At 36.2% G+C, this 20,146-nt stretch overlaps 1 protein-coding gene across 1 annotated transcript in view; it reads left to right on the forward strand.

The window, feature by feature from the left end:
• calcr (calcitonin receptor) overlaps positions 1–20,146 on the forward strand; it is a 58,473-nt gene that overhangs the window by 36,145 nt on the left and 2,182 nt on the right. The window contains exons 12-21 of the mRNA XM_022747615.1: positions 163–331; positions 426–536; positions 743–855; positions 3,400–3,491; positions 6,031–6,157; positions 10,809–10,962; positions 11,855–11,915; positions 12,104–12,170; positions 12,312–12,530; positions 13,131–13,172. Coding sequence (XP_022603336.1) covers positions 163–331; positions 426–536; positions 743–855; positions 3,400–3,491; positions 6,031–6,157; positions 10,809–10,962; positions 11,855–11,915; positions 12,104–12,170; positions 12,312–12,530; positions 13,131–13,172 — 1,155 coding nt within the window. The remainder of the gene's footprint in view (positions 1–162; positions 332–425; positions 537–742; positions 856–3,399; positions 3,492–6,030; positions 6,158–10,808; positions 10,963–11,854; positions 11,916–12,103; positions 12,171–12,311; positions 12,531–13,130; positions 13,173–20,146) is intronic.

Here is a 20,146-nt window from a genome sequence, read left to right on the forward strand (position 1 = left end):
ACCATAAACCATATAAAGGTGTATTTTTGTACTGAAAAAAAAAAAAAAATTCTCCACATAAATGCCATTATTGTGTGTCACGTTTTTTTTCCCATAGCTTCACTGCTCATTGTGTTATCCTGAATGATAATGACTTTGTGTGTGTGTGTCAATAAAATGAAGGCAGCAGCCCAGCTCTCAGGGGACACTGAGGTACAGCCCGTCATCGAGGCCACGGTCAGCCCCACGGTTAACCCAGAAGAACAGGAAAAGGTGCAAAAGAAAATCCTCGACAGCCAGTACAAATGCTTTGAGAAAATGAATCGAGATGCACCGTATAACAAATCAGGTAGTGGTAATATCGACTTTACTGAAGCTCACTCTGTCTTTTCGTGCCTCTCCTCTGTGGATGTTTAACCGCCTCTGTGACTTTATTGATGCTGCAGATCTATACTGCAGTCGTAACTGGGATGGCTGGCTGTGCTGGGACGATACTCCGGCGGGAACCTACACCTCTCAAAACTGCCCCAATTATTTTGTGGACTTTGACCCTACAGGTGAGCAGTGAGACTCAAGAGTTAACCTCTCCTGATCTTCTGTTTTTAAAGACGATAGGCCATAAAATATTAATGACTTATATTAATTACACTGAAGATGAATTATTCACCAAGACTAATGCAACCAGAATACATGGACAATGAACTGTATCCATTGGTAGAGATAATTGACAACGAATATTTTATTACTTCATTGTTACTTGCAGAAAAGGCTACTAAGTACTGTGGGGAGGATGGTCAGTGGTTTCGCCACCCGGATACTAACAGGACTTGGTCCAACTACACACTCTGCAACGAAAACACTAATGCAAAACTGAAGGTAATTAATTTCAGATAAAGTAGCTTGCTTTCATAGATCTACTGCAGTGTGATTGGTCAGCATAATCTTTTCTTTTGTTGCCTGGAGTCCTCTCGTATTTGCAGTGTGGGCAGATGGGAGAAAATATGCAAACTGGAAATATAGTTCTGAAACAGTCGCCCATAGTTTCACAGAAATATTTACACATGGAAAGTAAAAGGAAAATGCACAGGGTGAGGTCACACCTCGTCTGAATTGGTGCATGTGTTTACTTGCAGGAATAGAAATATAAATGTTGTTTGGGTAGAGGTCACCGATTAACTCCTTACAGGTATGATTTGTATTTTTAATGACTCAACTGGGTTCTAATCTCACAGATAATGAGGGTAAAGGGTAAAGCAGCTGTTTGTTTTTCACTTCAACACACTTTGCATATTCTATGTTGGAACAAAACCATCACATTATTCCAAGCCCTCTGTCCCACAGGCTTTACAGTCATTATAAAATGATGGGCCCGGACAGAGGAGTGTCTCAACATCATCATATATTAACAACAGTCTTATCACCAACAGCACCAGGCTGCTGTACCAAGCCGCTAACAGCGTTTCCTCACGGAAACCAGACCAGGACACCAAAGAGCTCATTCCAGTATTTTGCCAATGCGGACATCAGACACAGTCATGGACTATAAGAGATTTTTTGTATTGTCTCACATGACTTTTAACTTGTTTACAAAAGTCTTTAATTAAATATATTATAAATGGTTTAATCGATATTATCCAATATACAATACATGGTAGTATAATCATGATGTTGGCTTGTGGTTGGTTAGGTCACTCAGTACCAATACTGTACCAATAACTTGGCTCTTTTCAGTCGTGATGCAAAAGTCAGAATGATGAAGGTTATGAATGTGTTTGGTTAAAAAGAATTATTAGACTGCTGAAAGTTTTCCTGTTAATGTTTTTTTTTGTTATTATTTGTCACAAGTTGATGACAGTAATTGACTGATTATGTTAAGATTTTACGACACCAAACCAAATCTTGCACAAAAGCCAAATTTGCACTTCAAAGATATTTTTGCACTTTGTGATTTTTGTTTTGCTTGTTTTTCTCTGGCTTTCCATTTGCAAGCTTTTTATTTTTTTGTTATACTGATGGTTAGGCACTCCCTATCCAACCCTGCCATTGTTTATATACTGTTTATATACAATTAAATCTAAGAACAAGGTCACCAAAAGGTTTTTTCACCCAGAAAAATATCCAAGGAAATAACAAAACAGCAACAACTAATCCTCTGCTCTCCCATCTGGAACAAGGAAACTGGCCAATTGCAAATACCTGCAACTCGTAAACAAAACCTCTGCAAAGAATTGCAAGAAATTCTCTCTTGCTGCATCCAGTCAGTGCACCAGGCAGTTGGAACAGCTGTCCTGGCAAACCTAGGTGAAAGACAAAAAATCTGTCAGCCGATCTGAACCGAACCAGAGATCAGCTGCTGCATCTGTTGCCACAGAAACCTGATCTTTGCTGACTCAGCCTTCCAGCTTCACGAAGGGTCTGAGAACAAACCGCCTCATCAGTATGGTCCAAAAGAGAAATGAGGCAAAATAAATGTCCCACGATTTTCTGATAAGGCTGGGTTGATGCCAACGTCTTCTCTTATTTCTCTCTTTCACACCACGAACTGAGGGTGTAGTTTGATTAAATTGCAAGATTCTTCCACATTTCTCTGAATTTGTTGACCCTGAGTTTTCATAATCTAATTTTACTGTCACCAAAAGTAGTTTCTTTTTGTTAACAATATGTATTCATTCATTTAGTCACAATTTGTCTATTTAAGTGTCAGTCTGTTGTGGCAATCATTTATCAGATTGTATTACTTAGTATATGTACTATGAATACAATAAAAGAAATATCTGCAATCCTTAAAGTAGTCATAGTTTGGTTTCATTCCTGCATTTTAAAATGAGAGCCCTTATTATAAAAAGTATTCACATGAACGTTCAGCCTGCTGACTAACATCCTGGGTCTTATTGTTCTAACATAATATTTTATCAGCCATGATTGAAAACGGAAACAATGATCAGACATCTTTTTCCCCTAAAAAAGCTGTTTCATTGTAATTCAATGGATTTTTACAACAGACATTTACTTTATGTTTACCTCCATTTTCACATTCAAATAATTGGTAAAACTAATACATTTAAATTGGAATTGGGGAGTCATTTAAAACCTGTCTGATTACATGTGTTGGTGCTGCATTTTTTCTGCTGTAAAGTTGGGTTTAGCAGTATCATCATATATTGTTGATACAGAAAATGGAAGAAGTTTCAAATATAAAACCCAGGCTGCAAAACACAACCAATGCTTCTTATTCCCTGTTGAACATTGTGTCCTCCTCAAAGTGAAAAATGTAGCATTGATTTTTTTTTTCCTCCCACAAAATACAACACGTGACACTTCAAAGAAGTCGCATTTCTTTTGAATATTGTCTCTTTAACGTTTTCCCACTTGTAATGCTCCACATGTTATCTCTATCTTGTTTGTGGTTTTTCTTTGCAGTCAGCGTACATCCTGTTTTACATGGCAATTGTGGGTCATGCTTTATCCATAGCCTCCCTGCTTATCTCTCTGGCCATCTTCTTCTACTTCAGGTAATGGATTAAATGTGATGTTTCTGTCCTCTGTGTGAGAATGTAGCTACCGATGCAAGTGAATATTCAGGATGGTTATGCTATGATGACAGTGGCTGATACAGTTTGTCACTATTCAATGATGATGAAATGATTAATCACTGGTAGTTTTGCCCTTAAAGGCTCAATAATCTTCTCTGCTCTCAGTGGATCTGACAGGCACACAGATGGGGCTGGGCTTTCGCTACAGTCTCCTGCAGCCATTTCATTACTCATCTTGAGCAGTACTTTGGTCAGTCAGCAGAATCTTCAGTCTTCAGTCAGGAGTTAGTTCTACAGTTTGAAACATTTGCCCCAGAGACATGCAAAAGATTTTTCAGTGTTGATTTTATATATACAGTCAAATGAGTTGATTGTTTGTTCGCTCATCGGGTTACTCTGGGGCAAATGTTGTGTAAATGTAACATTGTTGAACTCTGCTGGTGGTGTGTTAAATCATCACTGAGGACTGTAGTCGAACATTATTACCATCTTCTTTATCACAAATTAATGTAAGCTATCCACCTGAAAATAGTTCTGCTGCTCCACCGAGTGTCATTTACACACAACTTAAACTTTGGCTAATTTCATGCAGAATTGGTTTCCTTGTACAGCACATTTATTTCATGGATATTTAGGATTTAAAACTGGAGGGCTGTGACGTCCATTAAATGCGTTGGTGCTTTGCTCTTATTGGAAACGTGTGCACCTGAGTGCATTGCTCATTAAGAATCGTTCATCCCAATGTACTGCTTAATCCCAGAGGTAAAAAGGGCGCAATTAATTGAGATCCTGCTGTTGAAATTCAATTAGATAATAGTTGAAAATAACAAAGTGGATAAAGGAGGGATAAGTATAATATTCAGTTAGTGTGTGTGAAATCTGGGAATAATAAAGCTTTAGAGAAAGTGAACAGACTGTGCAAAAGTCTACACATTGTTGAAACTTTATATCATTGTAAGTTTATCTCTGGGAAAGAACTTAATCAGCTTCGTTTTTAATGGCACAAAAATGTTGAAAAACCTGAATGTGGAGCCTGAGCAGAAAAAAAATAATTTTATGTTCTGTAACAATATTTGGATGAGTTACTTTGTTGGCCATGTAGTTCTCGAATGCTGCGGTTGTAAAATTTGACATGTTGAGGGGTGCTGACCTCCTAAACGCAGCTGTTATCCAGAACAGATCTTGTACGAGACCCTCAGTGCGCTGCAAAGTTTTATATACACTCATAAATCTAGTGGCCGTGTTTAGGGCAGGTGCATTATCACAAAACCCCCCTAGACCCACTGAGTCAGACTCTTAATGCAGCTACGCAGCAATTCAGTAGGACATTCACAATTCATCAAGCTCAAAGTCCGAACAAATTAAGATCTCAATGAAGTCACAAAGACATTGGCTCCGAAAGCCTTTTATTTATTTTTTCTTTTTAACCATTACTTAGCATATTTATAGCGAGAACACTTAAAATATCGCAGGCTTAATGTTTCTTATAAGATCCAGATGTGAAGCTTACAATGGTATGTGGTGGTGTACAGCTGCACTCTGTTATTTATGACTCGACATCAACACTGTCAAGATTCCCAGATGAAAATACTCCAGCTTGCCGTGGAAAAACAGGAGTTGGTCGAACGGCCGATCCGAAGACATTAGGACCTGTGACAGTATGAACAACGCTGCCATAAGGGTTCAGCCTGTGTTTTGACATCTCCTTTTGGATAAAAAGCCCTTGTATATAAGCACTCAGCAGCTCCTGCATCTCCTTTTTACTGCATTTCTGTTAGCGGTAACCTCTGGAAGAGACAGTGCAGATGTATATGTTGTTTTGTCCTGGCCTGAGGAAACTTAGTGCTCTTCCTGTTTTTCATGGGTCTCGAGGGTTTTATGACTCAACAAAGATAAAATTGGCCATGAGCAGTAAAAGAATACAACTTCTTAAACTGAAGAGGACATATTTATAGGAGGCTATATTCTGTGAAATATATTTGGTGCAAGGTTTCATTCAGCCTTAAACACTCTGTGAACTGCAGTCTTTTTAATTGCTGCCCTGATTTAAAAACATTATTCAATCATTACCAACAAAAAAACAAAAAACTACCGGATATGAATGACTTGAAACGATTTTGATTCTAATAGTTAGCCTCACTTTGCATGGGAAGCATTTCATTGTGCTATTAATTCTGAGTGGCCAGCCAAGGTAATGAGGAAGCACCCTTGGGATCCATTATGCATTATTTAACAGCACTAGCATGTACAGTACAGCATTTTAGAGGGAATCTAGCTTGTTGATCCCAGGGATTTCTTTTACCAGCCACAAATATCAGAGATGAAAGATCCCAGATATTTTACAGACTGTAGCAGCAGCTGACAACCTCATTAAACTATTGGCCTGCCAGTCGTGTGAGTTACTCTGTTGTGTCAGGTTTTAGTCTTCTTTAATGTTACGTTTTTATGTGTCAGAGGAGATTTTATTCCCAACGTGTTATTTTTTTTAATTAACCAAACGGCCTCTCTCTTCACACAGGAGTCTGAGCTGCCAAAGGATCACCCTCCATAAGAACCTCTTCTGCTCCTATGTGCTCAACTCTGCCCTCACCATCATCTACCTGGTAGCGGTGGTCAACAATCCTGACGTGGTGGGCAGAAACCCGGTGAGTCTGTAGGCACAGCATACGCATTTGCCTATTTTTTTTTTCTTTCTTTTTTTTTTTTTTTAACCATACACCACCTAAACACCTAAAAAACATCAGCATGTGTTAAACTGAAAAGCACAACCTTGGCATAAAGAAAGTAAAGAGCACTTGCACATTCATTCTGGTTATTGTATTTGTAACAACAGCATGTCTAAATAAAATCCTGCTCTTTTCTCAAAATAAACCAGACACTGGATGTCTGCCACATGTGCTTATTTACTGTAAAAACTGGTATTAGAGATGACTGCAGTATAAACAGGCAGGATTTAATCAGTATTATTGATCAGCCAAATAGAATAGATTTGTTTGAATCTCTTCTCTGGAAAATTATAAACATAATAATTTGAAACAGTTTTCATCCATAACCATTAGTCAGCTCCTCTATCAGCTGTCATCAATCCCCAAATAAAAACTCTAAACACAGAGCCTCAAGCCTTAAACTCACAGTAACAGTGCAAGCTCTCGTACTTTAAAACTGACGTTTATTCCGGCGGCATATTTCCTTCTTGAGATAATGAACATTTTCCACTCATTACTTTTGAGATTTGTGCAGTTTTAGGCACAAAACAACTTTTCCCTCAAACGATCTCAATCATTTTGGGTTTGTTTTCCACCTCGTGTCCACTCGCACCTCTCACTAATGGCTCAGTATAGAGGATACATGTTCATACGGCTCACTATAGAGGATATATCTTCACCCTAAGAACTCAGACTCAAATGAAATGGTAGACAGAAAATTTGAGGTTCTGATTTGTGATTTCAGACACAGAAACAGTGTTTACCATGTTCACCATCTTAGTTTAATTTCCATGCTAAAATGTTGTACTTAGCACCCAACACAAAACAACAGCACATCAACACAGCTGATGTTGATGTAAATATAAATGGTTTTGCAGGTATTTGGTCATGACCCATAAAGAACTGACCAAAATCAAATCTAGACCTGATAATGTCGCTAAAGGAAAAGTTATTGTATCACCAAAAGCCTTACAATTCATTATTGAAATTTAGAGTAGCCTACAGTATTCGTCAAGATATTTCAGTCTGGACCAAAATGGTGGACAGACCAATTAGAGCCATATGTTAGCATGGCCAACAAAATAAATTAGTAGAATATAGTTTGTGTAAGATGAAAGTTGCACTATCTTGGAATGAAATACAATTGGTGCAAAACCAAATAAATATGCAAGGAAGAAAAAAATTCAATGAACTTTTTAAAATTCATTTGATATGCAAAGCCAAGAATGAAATTTAAATAGAGTTGCTCTATAGTTTAAATATTTAAAAGTTTGTAGAGCAGACTTTTTTAAGGGCGTCCTAATTAGCATTTCATCTCACTGTGCCATTTCTTGGCAGTGTTGCAAAGTTGACAGACATTTTTTGCGCTCCTCCACATTCTCCTGTTTTGGAGTCACACTTAATGCCTTATGCGAATTCTTTGAAACCCAGAGGTCTGCTTAGGTAGAGATGATAAATCTGTCTTGTAGGAATGTCTCGCTATCAGGACTGAACATAAATTCATATGTTACTCTTCAAGAACCACTCCTTTTTGGAAATCAAAATAATGAAAGCCTGTTAACTCGGTGCTTTGCTGCTTCTTAAAAGTTGTTATTGCAGAGTTTTTCCAACTCCATAAAAGGATCATATCTGCTTTGCTTTTATGTAGAGTTGAATAAAAATTGGGTCAGAATATTACCCGCTAAAAAAACTTACTTAAAATCAAAATCCTTCCAATATGTGTATGTGTGAAAATTTGAGCTAAATGAAAAAAAGGATTTCAGATGAACAAGGTGCCATACAAAAACAACAAAACCAGCAGATAGGATTGTAGAAGTTGGCGCACATTTCACACAATCCCCTCAGCCTCAGCCTCCTTTGAGCTGGAGCATCACTGGCCCAACAACATACTGGAAACATCCAGGAGACAGCAGAGGTTTGGCTCAGCCTGACTGCTGTCTTTATTCACATCCCATCTCTGAACGTATCCAAAAAGCAGGCAGGAATCACAGCCATCATCATCAATGTGAGGAAATATATATATATATATATATATATATAATCTCTCCTTGTCGCCATTTGTCAAAAATGTTTGTGTTAAATCTGTTAGTTTCTGACATAGGACTGTCAGGTTGTGCTAACTCGCTGAAATAAAATTGGTCAGCATGGCTCCGGTTTTTAAGAGGAAGCCAAAGAACAAATCACAAGCACCATTGATTGGGATTTGCGCGTGTCTTTTGGGAAACATTTTGAAATTTAGCGCTGCCAAAGTGAGACATAAAAGCCTTTTTTCTGCGCTGGTGATTTAGGAATAGTGGATTGTGGTAGAGATTTGCTCTCACAGAGAAAACAAGCTCTTGTTATTCTCTCTGGTGTGGTGATACAGAGTCTGGTTTGGCCTGCCAGCAGTGTGGAGGAGTGAATCCCCAAAGCTTATGTCAAACCAGGGAGGAGGCTGAAAACATGAGAAACATCTACATGATCTATAGCAGCTTGATTTGTAAACCAGAACATTGTCGGTAACTTTAGACAAACCTTGGTTAGCTACAAAATAAACAACAGGTCTGAACTGGTGAAAAGTAAGTGACCTGACCTTCTGTATACTGATATGAGTCTGTGTCTGTTATAGTGGAGATTCCTCAAGTGGAAAGGGAAACGCAGGAAAGTGCGGGAGAGACATGTGGCTAAAAGTTTAGAAATGAATGACTGTTGTGTGTTTTGAGCTAAGAGGACCCCTGAGAGCAGCAGTTAATAGTAATGCCAGCATATTTGAATTATACTGTGGCTGCATGTATGCTCTTTTAACAAAAGACTGCAAACCAGAACCCTCATGTGAATATTTAGAAATATGTATCTATTTATACAAAGGTTTGGTCTGTTTACATCATCCATAAGACTTGTAACTGTATTTATTCAGGAAGTGCCATTGCGATAAAGATAAAGAAACAAAGAAAACAATTCAGTCACTCAAAACAATCATCGCAATACAGGCATACCAATTACAAATATCACAAATTTTATTGTATTAAAAATGTCAGCAAGTCTTCCCCAGTTGAGAGTTGGTATAAGCATATTTTAAAGCTAACCTATCTTGTGATTTAGTGTCATGGTTGTTCATTTTGATACATTAATATATTAAAGAGAGAACTTAGACAACATTGTGTTTTATAAATAAAATACAGGTATGCTGATGTCAGAGATGACTATTCAACCTATTCATGTAATTCACGTAGCTGAGCCGATAGCTATCATGAGCAATAAATTAAATAGCACTGTGGTAAATGGCATAAGGGTTGGGATCATCCAACATAGATAGTCTGGTGGGTTGTATGATGCTTTTTCTGTAATTGAAGGCAAGACAAGCACTCCTCTAATAAAGCTTTACTGTCTCGATTGTATTTCCAGCAAGAGCATGGAGTTTGAACATAAAGAGATCAGTTCACATCTTGCCTTTTTGGAAATTAGAACAAGCTTTAATTGAAAAAAAGGGGGATAGGAGGGTCATCAAAAACAGACAAAAACAGATGGTATCATCTGCATAAAAGTTGACATTTCAATGCTCAGTTAGAAAATAAATATTACTTATGTACAGACTACATTGATCCTTGTGGGACACTTTTATCAAGTGTTACGGTCACTTGGTTTGAAACCAGCAGCAACAACACACTGAACTCTACGAGGAAGTTATGATTTGAAGAATGCAGAATCATCAAAACCAATGGAAAGCATTGGAAGCCAGAAAAACAAAAACATGTTTTTTTGTAATATTATGTAACAACATCAAAATATGTTTTGTAGTTTAATATTGAGCTTTCTGAGTAGTTGCCATGACAGAGGCATCCATGTTTTGCAGCAGGAGATGCAGGATGCAGATTAATGTGGGTTTTGGTTTTTTATCACCACCTTGATTTTTATTGGAGCCAATTTGGCCAAAGGGAAAGAAAAGTCTATCTGAGCAGGGACAAGAAAACATTATGGGATTGACTCACTGCTAATTTTTGTGGAAAGGTTTTTGAGACTTTTTGAGTAGACTTCAATACAGTCAGGTTCATTGGAACCATTGCCTGGCATTAGAGGAATTATATCTTATCGAACATCCATAAGAGCCTTGATCATTACCGCATTAATAGACTGTGGTGAGATAAGATTGACATAATGATATGTCATCAAAGTTATTACTTTCAAGAAATTATGATGATGACTCAATCAAAGCAACAGAATACATAAAGCTGTCATGTTGTCACACTGTGGTGGATGCATGAATAGGAAATTGCATAGTAGCCTCTTGTATAAGGTATGAATATGCTCTTGCTTCTTTGTGCAAAGCGAGATAAACACAATCAAAGAACATTCCAAATACAAGGAAAAATCATCATTTCCATCTCAGCGCCCCTCCAGAGGGGGTAAATGAATAAACATCCTCTAAGTCTGTAAAAGGATAATACTGACTAATGATTTTGTGCCAGGAATGCAGATATATCTACTTAGATCTTTAGGTCTCCCGCTGAGATGATGCCAGGAGTGTTAAAATTAAATTATTTTAATAGGTATCTTTCAATACAAAAAGTCAAAAACAGACAAAACAGATAAACTGTTTGGGCTGTTTCTGCAGGTTGGCTGTAAGGTGTTGCACTTCTTCCACATGTACATGCTTGGCTGCAATTATTTCTGGATGCTCTGCGAAGGCATCTACCTGCACACGCTCATCGTGGTGGCTGTGTTTGCAGAGGAGCAGCATCTGCACTGGTACTACCTCCTGGGATGGGGTGAGTCATCTACATTTGTCCAACACACCGTTTCTTGTATGGCATTATATTCTATTGTTTGTCTTTAAAGATTTATATTTTTATGTCCACAATGGACTCAATCACAGCTTGACAAGTCAGCAAGCAATTCAACGAGATGAGTTCACAATCTAGCAGCCACAATTTACTTGTAACCACCCAGTCTTCATAGAGTATGTCAACCTGAACATGCTGACAGCTTTATTGGCCCTCCCGTCGCTCAGTGCTGCTCCTCTGCTGTTTTTCACCTTGTTCAAAACAGGTACAATGGGTGCAGTCTGTCAAACAAGTAGGTGATGGAACTAAATGGATGGTCATTGTTAAAAATGGGAGGATGACCTTGAGGCCCTGTGTGTGTGTGTGTGTGTGTGTGTGTGTGTGTGTGTGTGTGTGTGTGTGTGTGTGTGTGTGTGTGGAGTAAAGCTTCTTTGCCAGGTCCATCTGTGGTCAATATGCTGCCGGGCCCCAGCTGTGTCTGCGAATGAAGTGTACTAGGATTCATGTGTTTATATCCAGCCGAAAAGAGCCCCAATTCAAGTGTTTTTTGTTTTTTTAAGAAAATTTTTAAGGAGTGGATTTTAAAATCAACAGGGAAATTATCCATGTGGTGTTGTTAATAGGGCTGTAACAATAAAGTTGCATTAGGAAAGTCTGTAGAAACGAGGATGAGAAAGTTGATCCCCTGCTTTTCTGCCTTTCCAAGAATTAGTGCAATGATATTTATAACGTAATAATTTATTTGATGAGGAAGTCTGAGACCAACAACACCACCGACCAAGCTAACCACACTTTTTTACTGTTGCATAAATGACAAATGAATTTCACTAAATTCACTCAAGACCTCATATGGCTGCCTCCTTTTTTCCTGTCCAAGGCTTTCCACTGGTCCCTGCATCCATCCACGCCGTGGCAAGGAAAAAGTATTTCGATGACAAGTGAGTAATGTTCCAGAAACTTCTGCAAATAAACAGGAGATGTTTACATATGTGCTCGGCTGCGTGTGGCAGTGAGTGAGAGTGTGCAGATCCGTACATGTGCATGTTAATGTATGTGTGTGTGCGTGTGTGTGCGTGTGTATTTTGGGAGGCAGACAGCACTGACAGATATGTTTTTCCTTCTGTAGCTGTTGGATGAGTGTGGAAACCCATCTGCTCTACGCAGTTCATGGTCCTATAGTGGCAGCACTTCTTGTAAGTCTGCTAATCCACTGTTTCAGCACAATATAAGACACAATATTATTGGTTTGTAATTTTGGTTTTAGTTCTTAAATGCGAAAGAAAAAAATGGTTGTTTTTTTTTGTTCTTCTCATAATTTTTTTAACACTGTGCAGGTGAACCTCTTCTTCTTGCTAAATATTATAAGAGTGTTGGTGACCAAGTTAAGAGACACGCACCGGGCAGAGTCCAACATGTACATGAAGGCGGTGAGAGCCACCCTGATCCTGGTGCCCCTGCTGGGAATACAGTTTGTAATTTTTCCATGGAGGCCAGAGAACCGGCTGGCTGGGGAGGTCTACGAGTACATCATGCACATACTCATGCACTACCAGGTAGGTGCTGAGCTTGCAGCGAGGCACAAAATGAATCAGGATTTCCATTAAAGCACCAGATATGGGGCTCGGTTCATTGAATATCATAGGGCAGAAAAGTACTGCTGCCAGCATTTTGCATTTCTGGCCACAAACAATAAATAATGAAGGGAAACAAAATTATCTGTAAACATGTACAAAATTTTGAAATGAATGATCAATATTAATATTTAAATTTTAGACCCAAACCCACAGTATGCTTGAAAAAATACATGGAAAAAAAAAGTCCTGAACCCAGCCCAGATTTGTTGGCACCCTTGGGCCCTGTCAGACTCGAGATTTAGCCATCTGGCTTGCTTGAGGGTTTCCAGCCATAAAACCTTGTTTTCTTGTTGTGATTGATCGATGTGACACACTGCTGAATTGCCTTTAAAAAAAACAGTTAGGGACTCCATTAATTTTATTTGACTACCATTTAGGCACTTAATTAAACAACATGGTAGGCAGTCCATTCAGTTCATTCACTAACCAGAAAGACACGTGACTCCACCACATTCTCTCTGGTTTCTGGTGTCTCTACTTTTTTTTTGTGAATATGTATATGTTTTGCTTTTTTTCAAGGGTTTACTGGTGGCAACAATATTCTGCTTCTTCAATGGAGAGGTAAGCACTTTTCATGTATCTACACATGCTATCAATGTGGCCTCCCTGCAGTATACTGCACAATGTCAGTTAAAGGAACACTTTGACTTTAGGACGTTTGTGATTATTTCCTTCTTTTTTTTGTCAAAACTTAGATGAAATTAGATTGGTACCACTCTCTGTAAGCAGCTGGCCTACCTCTGACCAACAGCAGAAATATCTGCCTACCAGCATCTCTAAGGCTCACTAATTAAGTTATATTTTGTTTGTTTAATTAGTGACCTTCAGAGGTCCTTGCAGGTGAATTCTGTTACCTTTGGACAGAGCATCACTTGCATGTACGACAAAATAACGCTGTAGTTTTGATACAGCTATTGACCTTTTAATAAAGGTCAACCTGCACATGGAGCTGTTCATTCATGGAGCAATAAAACTGCTCATTGCCTATGACATTAAATATGAGACATCAGCCTCTATCAGGCAAAACATTTTCTTATTTTGTTTTTCAGGTCAGATCTCTAACATCTTACATCTGTACCTGATAGCACATTGAGAAGTGACCCATGAATGTCAAACACAGACTCAAAGTTGTTTTTTGGCATCAAATACTTACAAAAAAGTTGGAACTTCACAGAGATGCTACATCTGTCATTTGTCCAGTTGTAACAGGTTATAAAGCATTGTGCTGCTTGTTACCCTGATCCAGTGCTGTGGCAGTAAGAGCTGAAGGGTCACGTCAGGTGAAGAGTAAGACATAGTTTATAAATGACTGAGTGGTTTCCAAGCCCAGCTGGAAATTGACTCTCCTTTCAGGTCCTTGTGTCAGCCTTTTCTGAGTCTGTCTGCAGCTGTCTGACTGCAAGCATCCTTAACTTGGTTGAAGTACTTCTCTGATCAAGAAGCTGGATTGTCATTAAAACTGAGGTTAATGGTGTTGTGGAGCCCTTTCAGCTCCACAGACTCATTGTGTGACAGACGCTTTCAAGCTCAAGGTCACCGCAAAGCAAAGCACCAACAATACATGCTGTTAGGTTGAATGAGGCCCTTTTAGCAGGTCATTAGACCCCATGACAGTGTGAGAAGCACAGACTGATCAGACAACTATTTTTGTTCTGTTACTAATATTCTTTTGTGATATTTCTGGAGTTACAGCGAGTGAAATTCTCCACAGAGACAATGATGTTTCTTTGAGGTATTTCTTTGAAAAACAGAGCTGCATAAACAGAGAGCGGAGCAGATTTAAATGCGCAGCATGAGATGTCTGGCATGGACTAACTATTGTGGGGTTGTGTTTGTTTCATTCAGACTTGAAAATAGGTCAGGTATTAGCTCATACATGAGCACCCAGAACGCAATAGCATCATCAACAATGTAAACAATGCGCTGAGTCTAAACAATGCATAGATCATATGGTTAAAAGGCGAGTGTGCATTTCTGGGCTACACAGGGTCAACAAATACACAAATCATCACCACTGAATGAGAGGGTTTTGTTCGCTTCACCCGCATAATGATCAATTCAGCTCCCTTAATCAGGACACGGGTTTGTGGAGCTGGGTTCAATTCCGTTTTTTGATTTGAAGGCCAAACTGCACAGACCTGCCTTGTTTCCTCAATGGCCCCATTGTGGTGTTAGGTCAACGAGACAAACAGCTTTCATGCTGTATTTGTGACATCAAGCAAGACGCTCTACATGGAAGCTGCTCTTTTGTCTCATTATAACAATTAGTGTCATGATTTATATCATTAGATCATTGTGTGTTAATATACCCACAGCAATTAGAGTAATATTAGAGTGTTGCAGAATAAAATGATTAACATTGCACTGCGGGAAATTTGCAGCTCTAGTTTCTGTTTTTAGGAACTCACTTCACACTCCAGTTCATGTGCAGCTAATCAGTAAATATGTACATGAATTAAGTAGCTGATCAACAGAAAGTGAGTAATCGCCACTTTTGATGATGAATTAATCACAGATCAAGTAAAAATGTCAAACATCCACTGTATCCATCTTTTCAAAAGTGAAGATTTGCTGCTTTTCTTCCTTTAAAATCACTTTGAATTTAATATATTTGGGGGGTAGATTGTTGGTTGAACAAAAGAAGTGATCTGAAGATGTGACCTCATCCTCTGAGATGTTTTGATGTTTATAGTGATGGGCATTTTTCACTATTTTGTAACATGTTACATATTGAACAAATAACAGTCTACAAATAATTATTTAATTCTCTGCGAGTTGGGATTTTTATTATTCAACCTGAAGTGGCGTGACTTTAGTTACTAAATGCTTAGCAGTGGCCACCAGGAGGTGAATCCATTTGTTCAGCTTTATTGGTATTCTCCCAGGTGTTTGACTTTGTTGTTGCCGTTCAGTTTACTAAAGTTTACAAAACTCCAGAGAGAACAGTCTTACAGGGGGATTAAGAACCGGTTTTTGAAAGCATGTCTTTATTCCTTGGGATACATAAACTCCAGCTTCTTAAGTAAAGACACATTATTCTCAAGTATTTCACATTTTGGTTAGTTATATGGCAAATCTCCAGAGTTGCCACTTAACATCAAAGTTGAATTTTGTATCGGGGAGTTTAATGACAAATGTGTATACAACACAATAAATGCTGATCACATTAATGACTGAATACAGGGATTATGCAGGGTCACTTTCAGCATGAAAATGGGTTTTGTGATGGTACAATATGGAATGGTTTACACACAGAAGGTCGCCAGGCCTGGGATTCAAACCCACAACCTTCTCACTGTGAGACAACAGTTCTAACCACTGGACTATCATGATGCCCCATATTTGTTGTATAGCATGGAATAAAATAGTAAGGCACAAAATGTCATAAAAACATCATAGTATAGTATGGCATAAAATACCATAAAAAGATCATAGGATAGTAAGCCATAAACATTTCATAGTATACTAAGGAATAAAATGTTATGAAAAGATCATAATATAGTAGGCAAAAATGTCATAAAAACATTGTAGCATCATATTCAATAAAATGTCATAAAATCATCATAATATGAAAAGCCATAAAATTGTATGGCATAAAAGTTTATAAAAACGTCAACGTATAGTAAGGCATAAAAATGTTACAGTATAATAAGGTAAAAAATAAAAATGGTATAGTATGGCGTGATATGTCTAAAAAACGTCATAGTATAGTATGGCATGAAATGTCATAGAAACACGATAGTATAGTATTGCATAAAATATCATAAAAACATCAGAGTATAGTAAGGCATAAACATTTCATAGTATACTAAGGTATAAAATGTCATAAAAACGTTGTAGTTCAGTATGTACTAAAATGTCATAAAACATCAAAGTATAGTAAGGCATAAGCATTTCATAGTATACTAAGGTATAAAATGTCATAAAAACGTTGTAGTTCAGTATGTACTAAAATGTCATAAAACATCAAAGTATAGTAAGGCATAAGCATTTCATAGTATACTAAGGTATAAAATGTGATAAACATGTCATAGTATAGTAAGGCATTAAATGTCATAAAAACATCAAAGTATACTAAGGCGAAAAATGTCATAAGAACGTAATAGTATATCAAGGCATAAAATGTCATAAAAACGTTATAGTATACTAAGCAATGAAATGCCTTAAAAACAACATAGTGTAGTAAGGCAAAAGTGTCATAAAAACAACATAGTGTAGTAAGGCAAAAAATGTCATAAAAATGTCATAGTATGGTAATGCACAAAATGTCATAAAAACATAGTGTACTAAGGTCAAAAATGTCATAAAAACGTTATAGTTCAGTATGGCATTAAATGTCACAAAACATCAAAGTATATTAAGGCATAAACATTTCATAGTATACTAAGGTATAAAATGTCATAAAAATGTCATAGTACGGTATGGCATAAAATTTCATAAAAATGTCATAGAATACTAAGGCCTAAAATGTCATAAGAACGTAATAGTATATCAAGGCATAAAATGTCATAAAAACGTCATAGTATACTAAGGTCAAAAATGTCATAAAAACATTATAGTTCAGTATGGCATAAAATGTCATAAAACATCAAAGTATAGTAAGGCATAAACATTTCATAGTATACTATGGTATAAAATGTCATAAATCCGTCATAGTATGGTATGACATAAAATGTCATAAGAAAGTCATAGTATACTAAGCAATGAAATGCCTTAAAAACAACATTGTGTAGTACGGCAAAAAATGTCTTAAAAATGTCATAGTATGGTAATGCACAAAATGTCATAAAAACATCATAGTATACTAAGGTCACAAATGTCATAAAAACGTTATAGTTCAGTATGGCATTAAATGTAACAAAACATCAAAGTATAGTAAGGCATAAACATTTCATAGTGTACTAAGGCCTAAAATGTCATAAGAACGTAATAGTATAACAAGGCATAAAATGTCATAAAAATGTCATAGTATACTAAGGTCAAAAATGTCATAAAAACGTTATAGTTCAGTATGTACTAAAATGTCATAAAATATCAAAGTATAGTAAGACATAAACATTTCATAGTGTACTAAGGTATAAAATGTCATAAACACGTCATAGTATAGTAAGGCAAAAAATGTCATAAAAACTTCATAGTACAGTATGGCATAAAAATGTTATAGGTTAGAAAGGCATAAAAAAGTCAGTTAGAGTTGCCAATTAACCTAATGTGCATGTTTTTGGACTGTGGGAGGCAATAGTTCTAACCACTGGACTACCATGGCTGATAGCAATCTTATAGTATGGCATGAAAAGGAACAATATAATGAGGTAGAAAAAATGGCATAAAAGCATCATAGTATACTAGGGCAAAAAATTTCAAAAAGACATCAAAGTAAAGTAAGGCATAAAAATGTTACAGTAAAAACAGTAAAAATATCTATGGTATAGTATGGCGTGATATGTCATAAAAATGCCATAATATAGTATGGCATAAAATGTCATAAAACATAAAAGTATATTAAGGCATAAACATTTCATAGTATACTAAGGTATAAAATGTCATAAAAACATTATAGTTCAGTATGGCATTAAATGTCACAAAACATCAAAGGATAGTAAGGCATAAACATTTCATATAAGATGTCATAAAAACATTATAGTTCAGTATGGCATTAAATGTCACAAAACATCAAAGGATAGTAAGGCATAAACATTTCATATAAGATGTCATAAAAACATTATAGTTCAGTATGGCATTAAATGTCACAAAACATCAAAGGATAGTAAGGCATAAACATTTCATATAAGATGTCATAAAAACATTATAGTTCAGTATGGCATTAAATGTCACAAAACATCAAAGGATAGTAAGGCATAAACATTTCATATAAGATGTCATAAAAACATTATAGTTCAGTATGGCATTAAATGTCACAAAACATCAAAGGATAGTAAGGCATAAACATTTCATATAAGATGTCATAAAAACATTATAGTTCAGTATGGCATTAAATGTCACAAAACATCAAAGGATAGTAAGGCATAAACATTTCATATAAGATGTCATAAAAACATTATAGTTCAGTATGGCATTAAATGTCACAAAACATCAAAGGATAGTAAGGCATAAACATTTCATATAAGATGTCATAAAAACATTATAGTTCAGTATGGCATTAAATGTCACAAAACATCAAAGGATAGTAAGGCATAAACATTTCATATAAGATGTCATAAAAACATTATAGTTCAGTATGGCATTAAATGTCACAAAACATCAAAGGATAGTAAGGCATAAACATTTCATATAAGATGTCATAAAAACATTATAGTTCAGTATGGCATTAAATGTCACAAAACATCAAAGGATAGTAAGGCATAAACATTTCATATAAGATGTCATAAAAACATTATAGTTCAGTATGGCATTAAATGTCACAAAACATCAAAGGATAGTAAGGCATAAACATTTCATATAAGATGTCATAAAAACATTATAGTTCAGTATGGCATTAAATGTCACAAAACATCAAAGGATAGTAAGGCATAAACATTTCATATAAGATGTCATAAAAACATTATAGTTCAGTATGGCATTAAATGTCACAAAACATCAAAGGATAGTAAGGCATAAACATTTCATATAAGATGTCATAAAAACATTATAGTTCAGTATGGCATTAAATGTCACAAAACATCAAAGGATAGTAAGGCATAAACATTTCATATAAGATGTCATAAAAACATTATAGTTCAGTATGGCATTAAATGTCACAAAACATCAAAGGATAGTAAGGCATAAACATTTCATATAAGATGTCATAAAAACATTATAGTTCAGTATGGCATTAAATGTCACAAAACATCAAAGGATAGTAAGGCATAAACATTTCATATAAGATGTCATAAAAACATTATAGTTCAGTATGGCATTAAATGTCACAAAACATCAAAGGATAGTAAGGCATAAACATTTCATATAAGATGTCATAAAAACATTATAGTTCAGTATGGCATTAAATGTCACAAAACATCAAAGGATAGTAAGGCATAAACATTTCATATAAGATGTCATAAAAACATTATAGTTCAGTATGGCATTAAATGTCACAAAACATCAAAGGATAGTAAGGCATAAACATTTCATATAAGATGTCATAAAAACATTATAGTTCAGTATGGCATTAAATGTCACAAAACATCAAAGGATAGTAAGGCATAAACATTTCATATAAGATGTCATAAAAACATTATAGTTCAGTATGGCATTAAATGTCACAAAACATCAAAGGATAGTAAGGCATAAACATTTCATATAAGATGTCATAAAAACATTATAGTTCAGTATGGCATTAAATGTCACAAAACATCAAAGGATAGTAAGGCATAAACATTTCATATAAGATGTCATAAAAACATTATAGTTCAGTATGGCATTAAATGTCACAAAACATCAAAGGATAGTAAGGCATAAACATTTCATATAAGATGTCATAAAAACATTATAGTTCAGTATGGCATTAAATGTCACAAAACATCAAAGGATAGTAA

The sequence above is a fragment of the Seriola dumerili genome, unplaced genomic scaffold (genome assembly GCF_002260705.1).
Source record: "Seriola dumerili isolate Sdu_G_001 unplaced genomic scaffold, Sdu_1.0 BDQW01000110.1, whole genome shotgun sequence".
Lineage (NCBI taxonomy): Eukaryota > Metazoa > Chordata > Actinopteri > Carangiformes > Carangidae > Seriola > Seriola dumerili.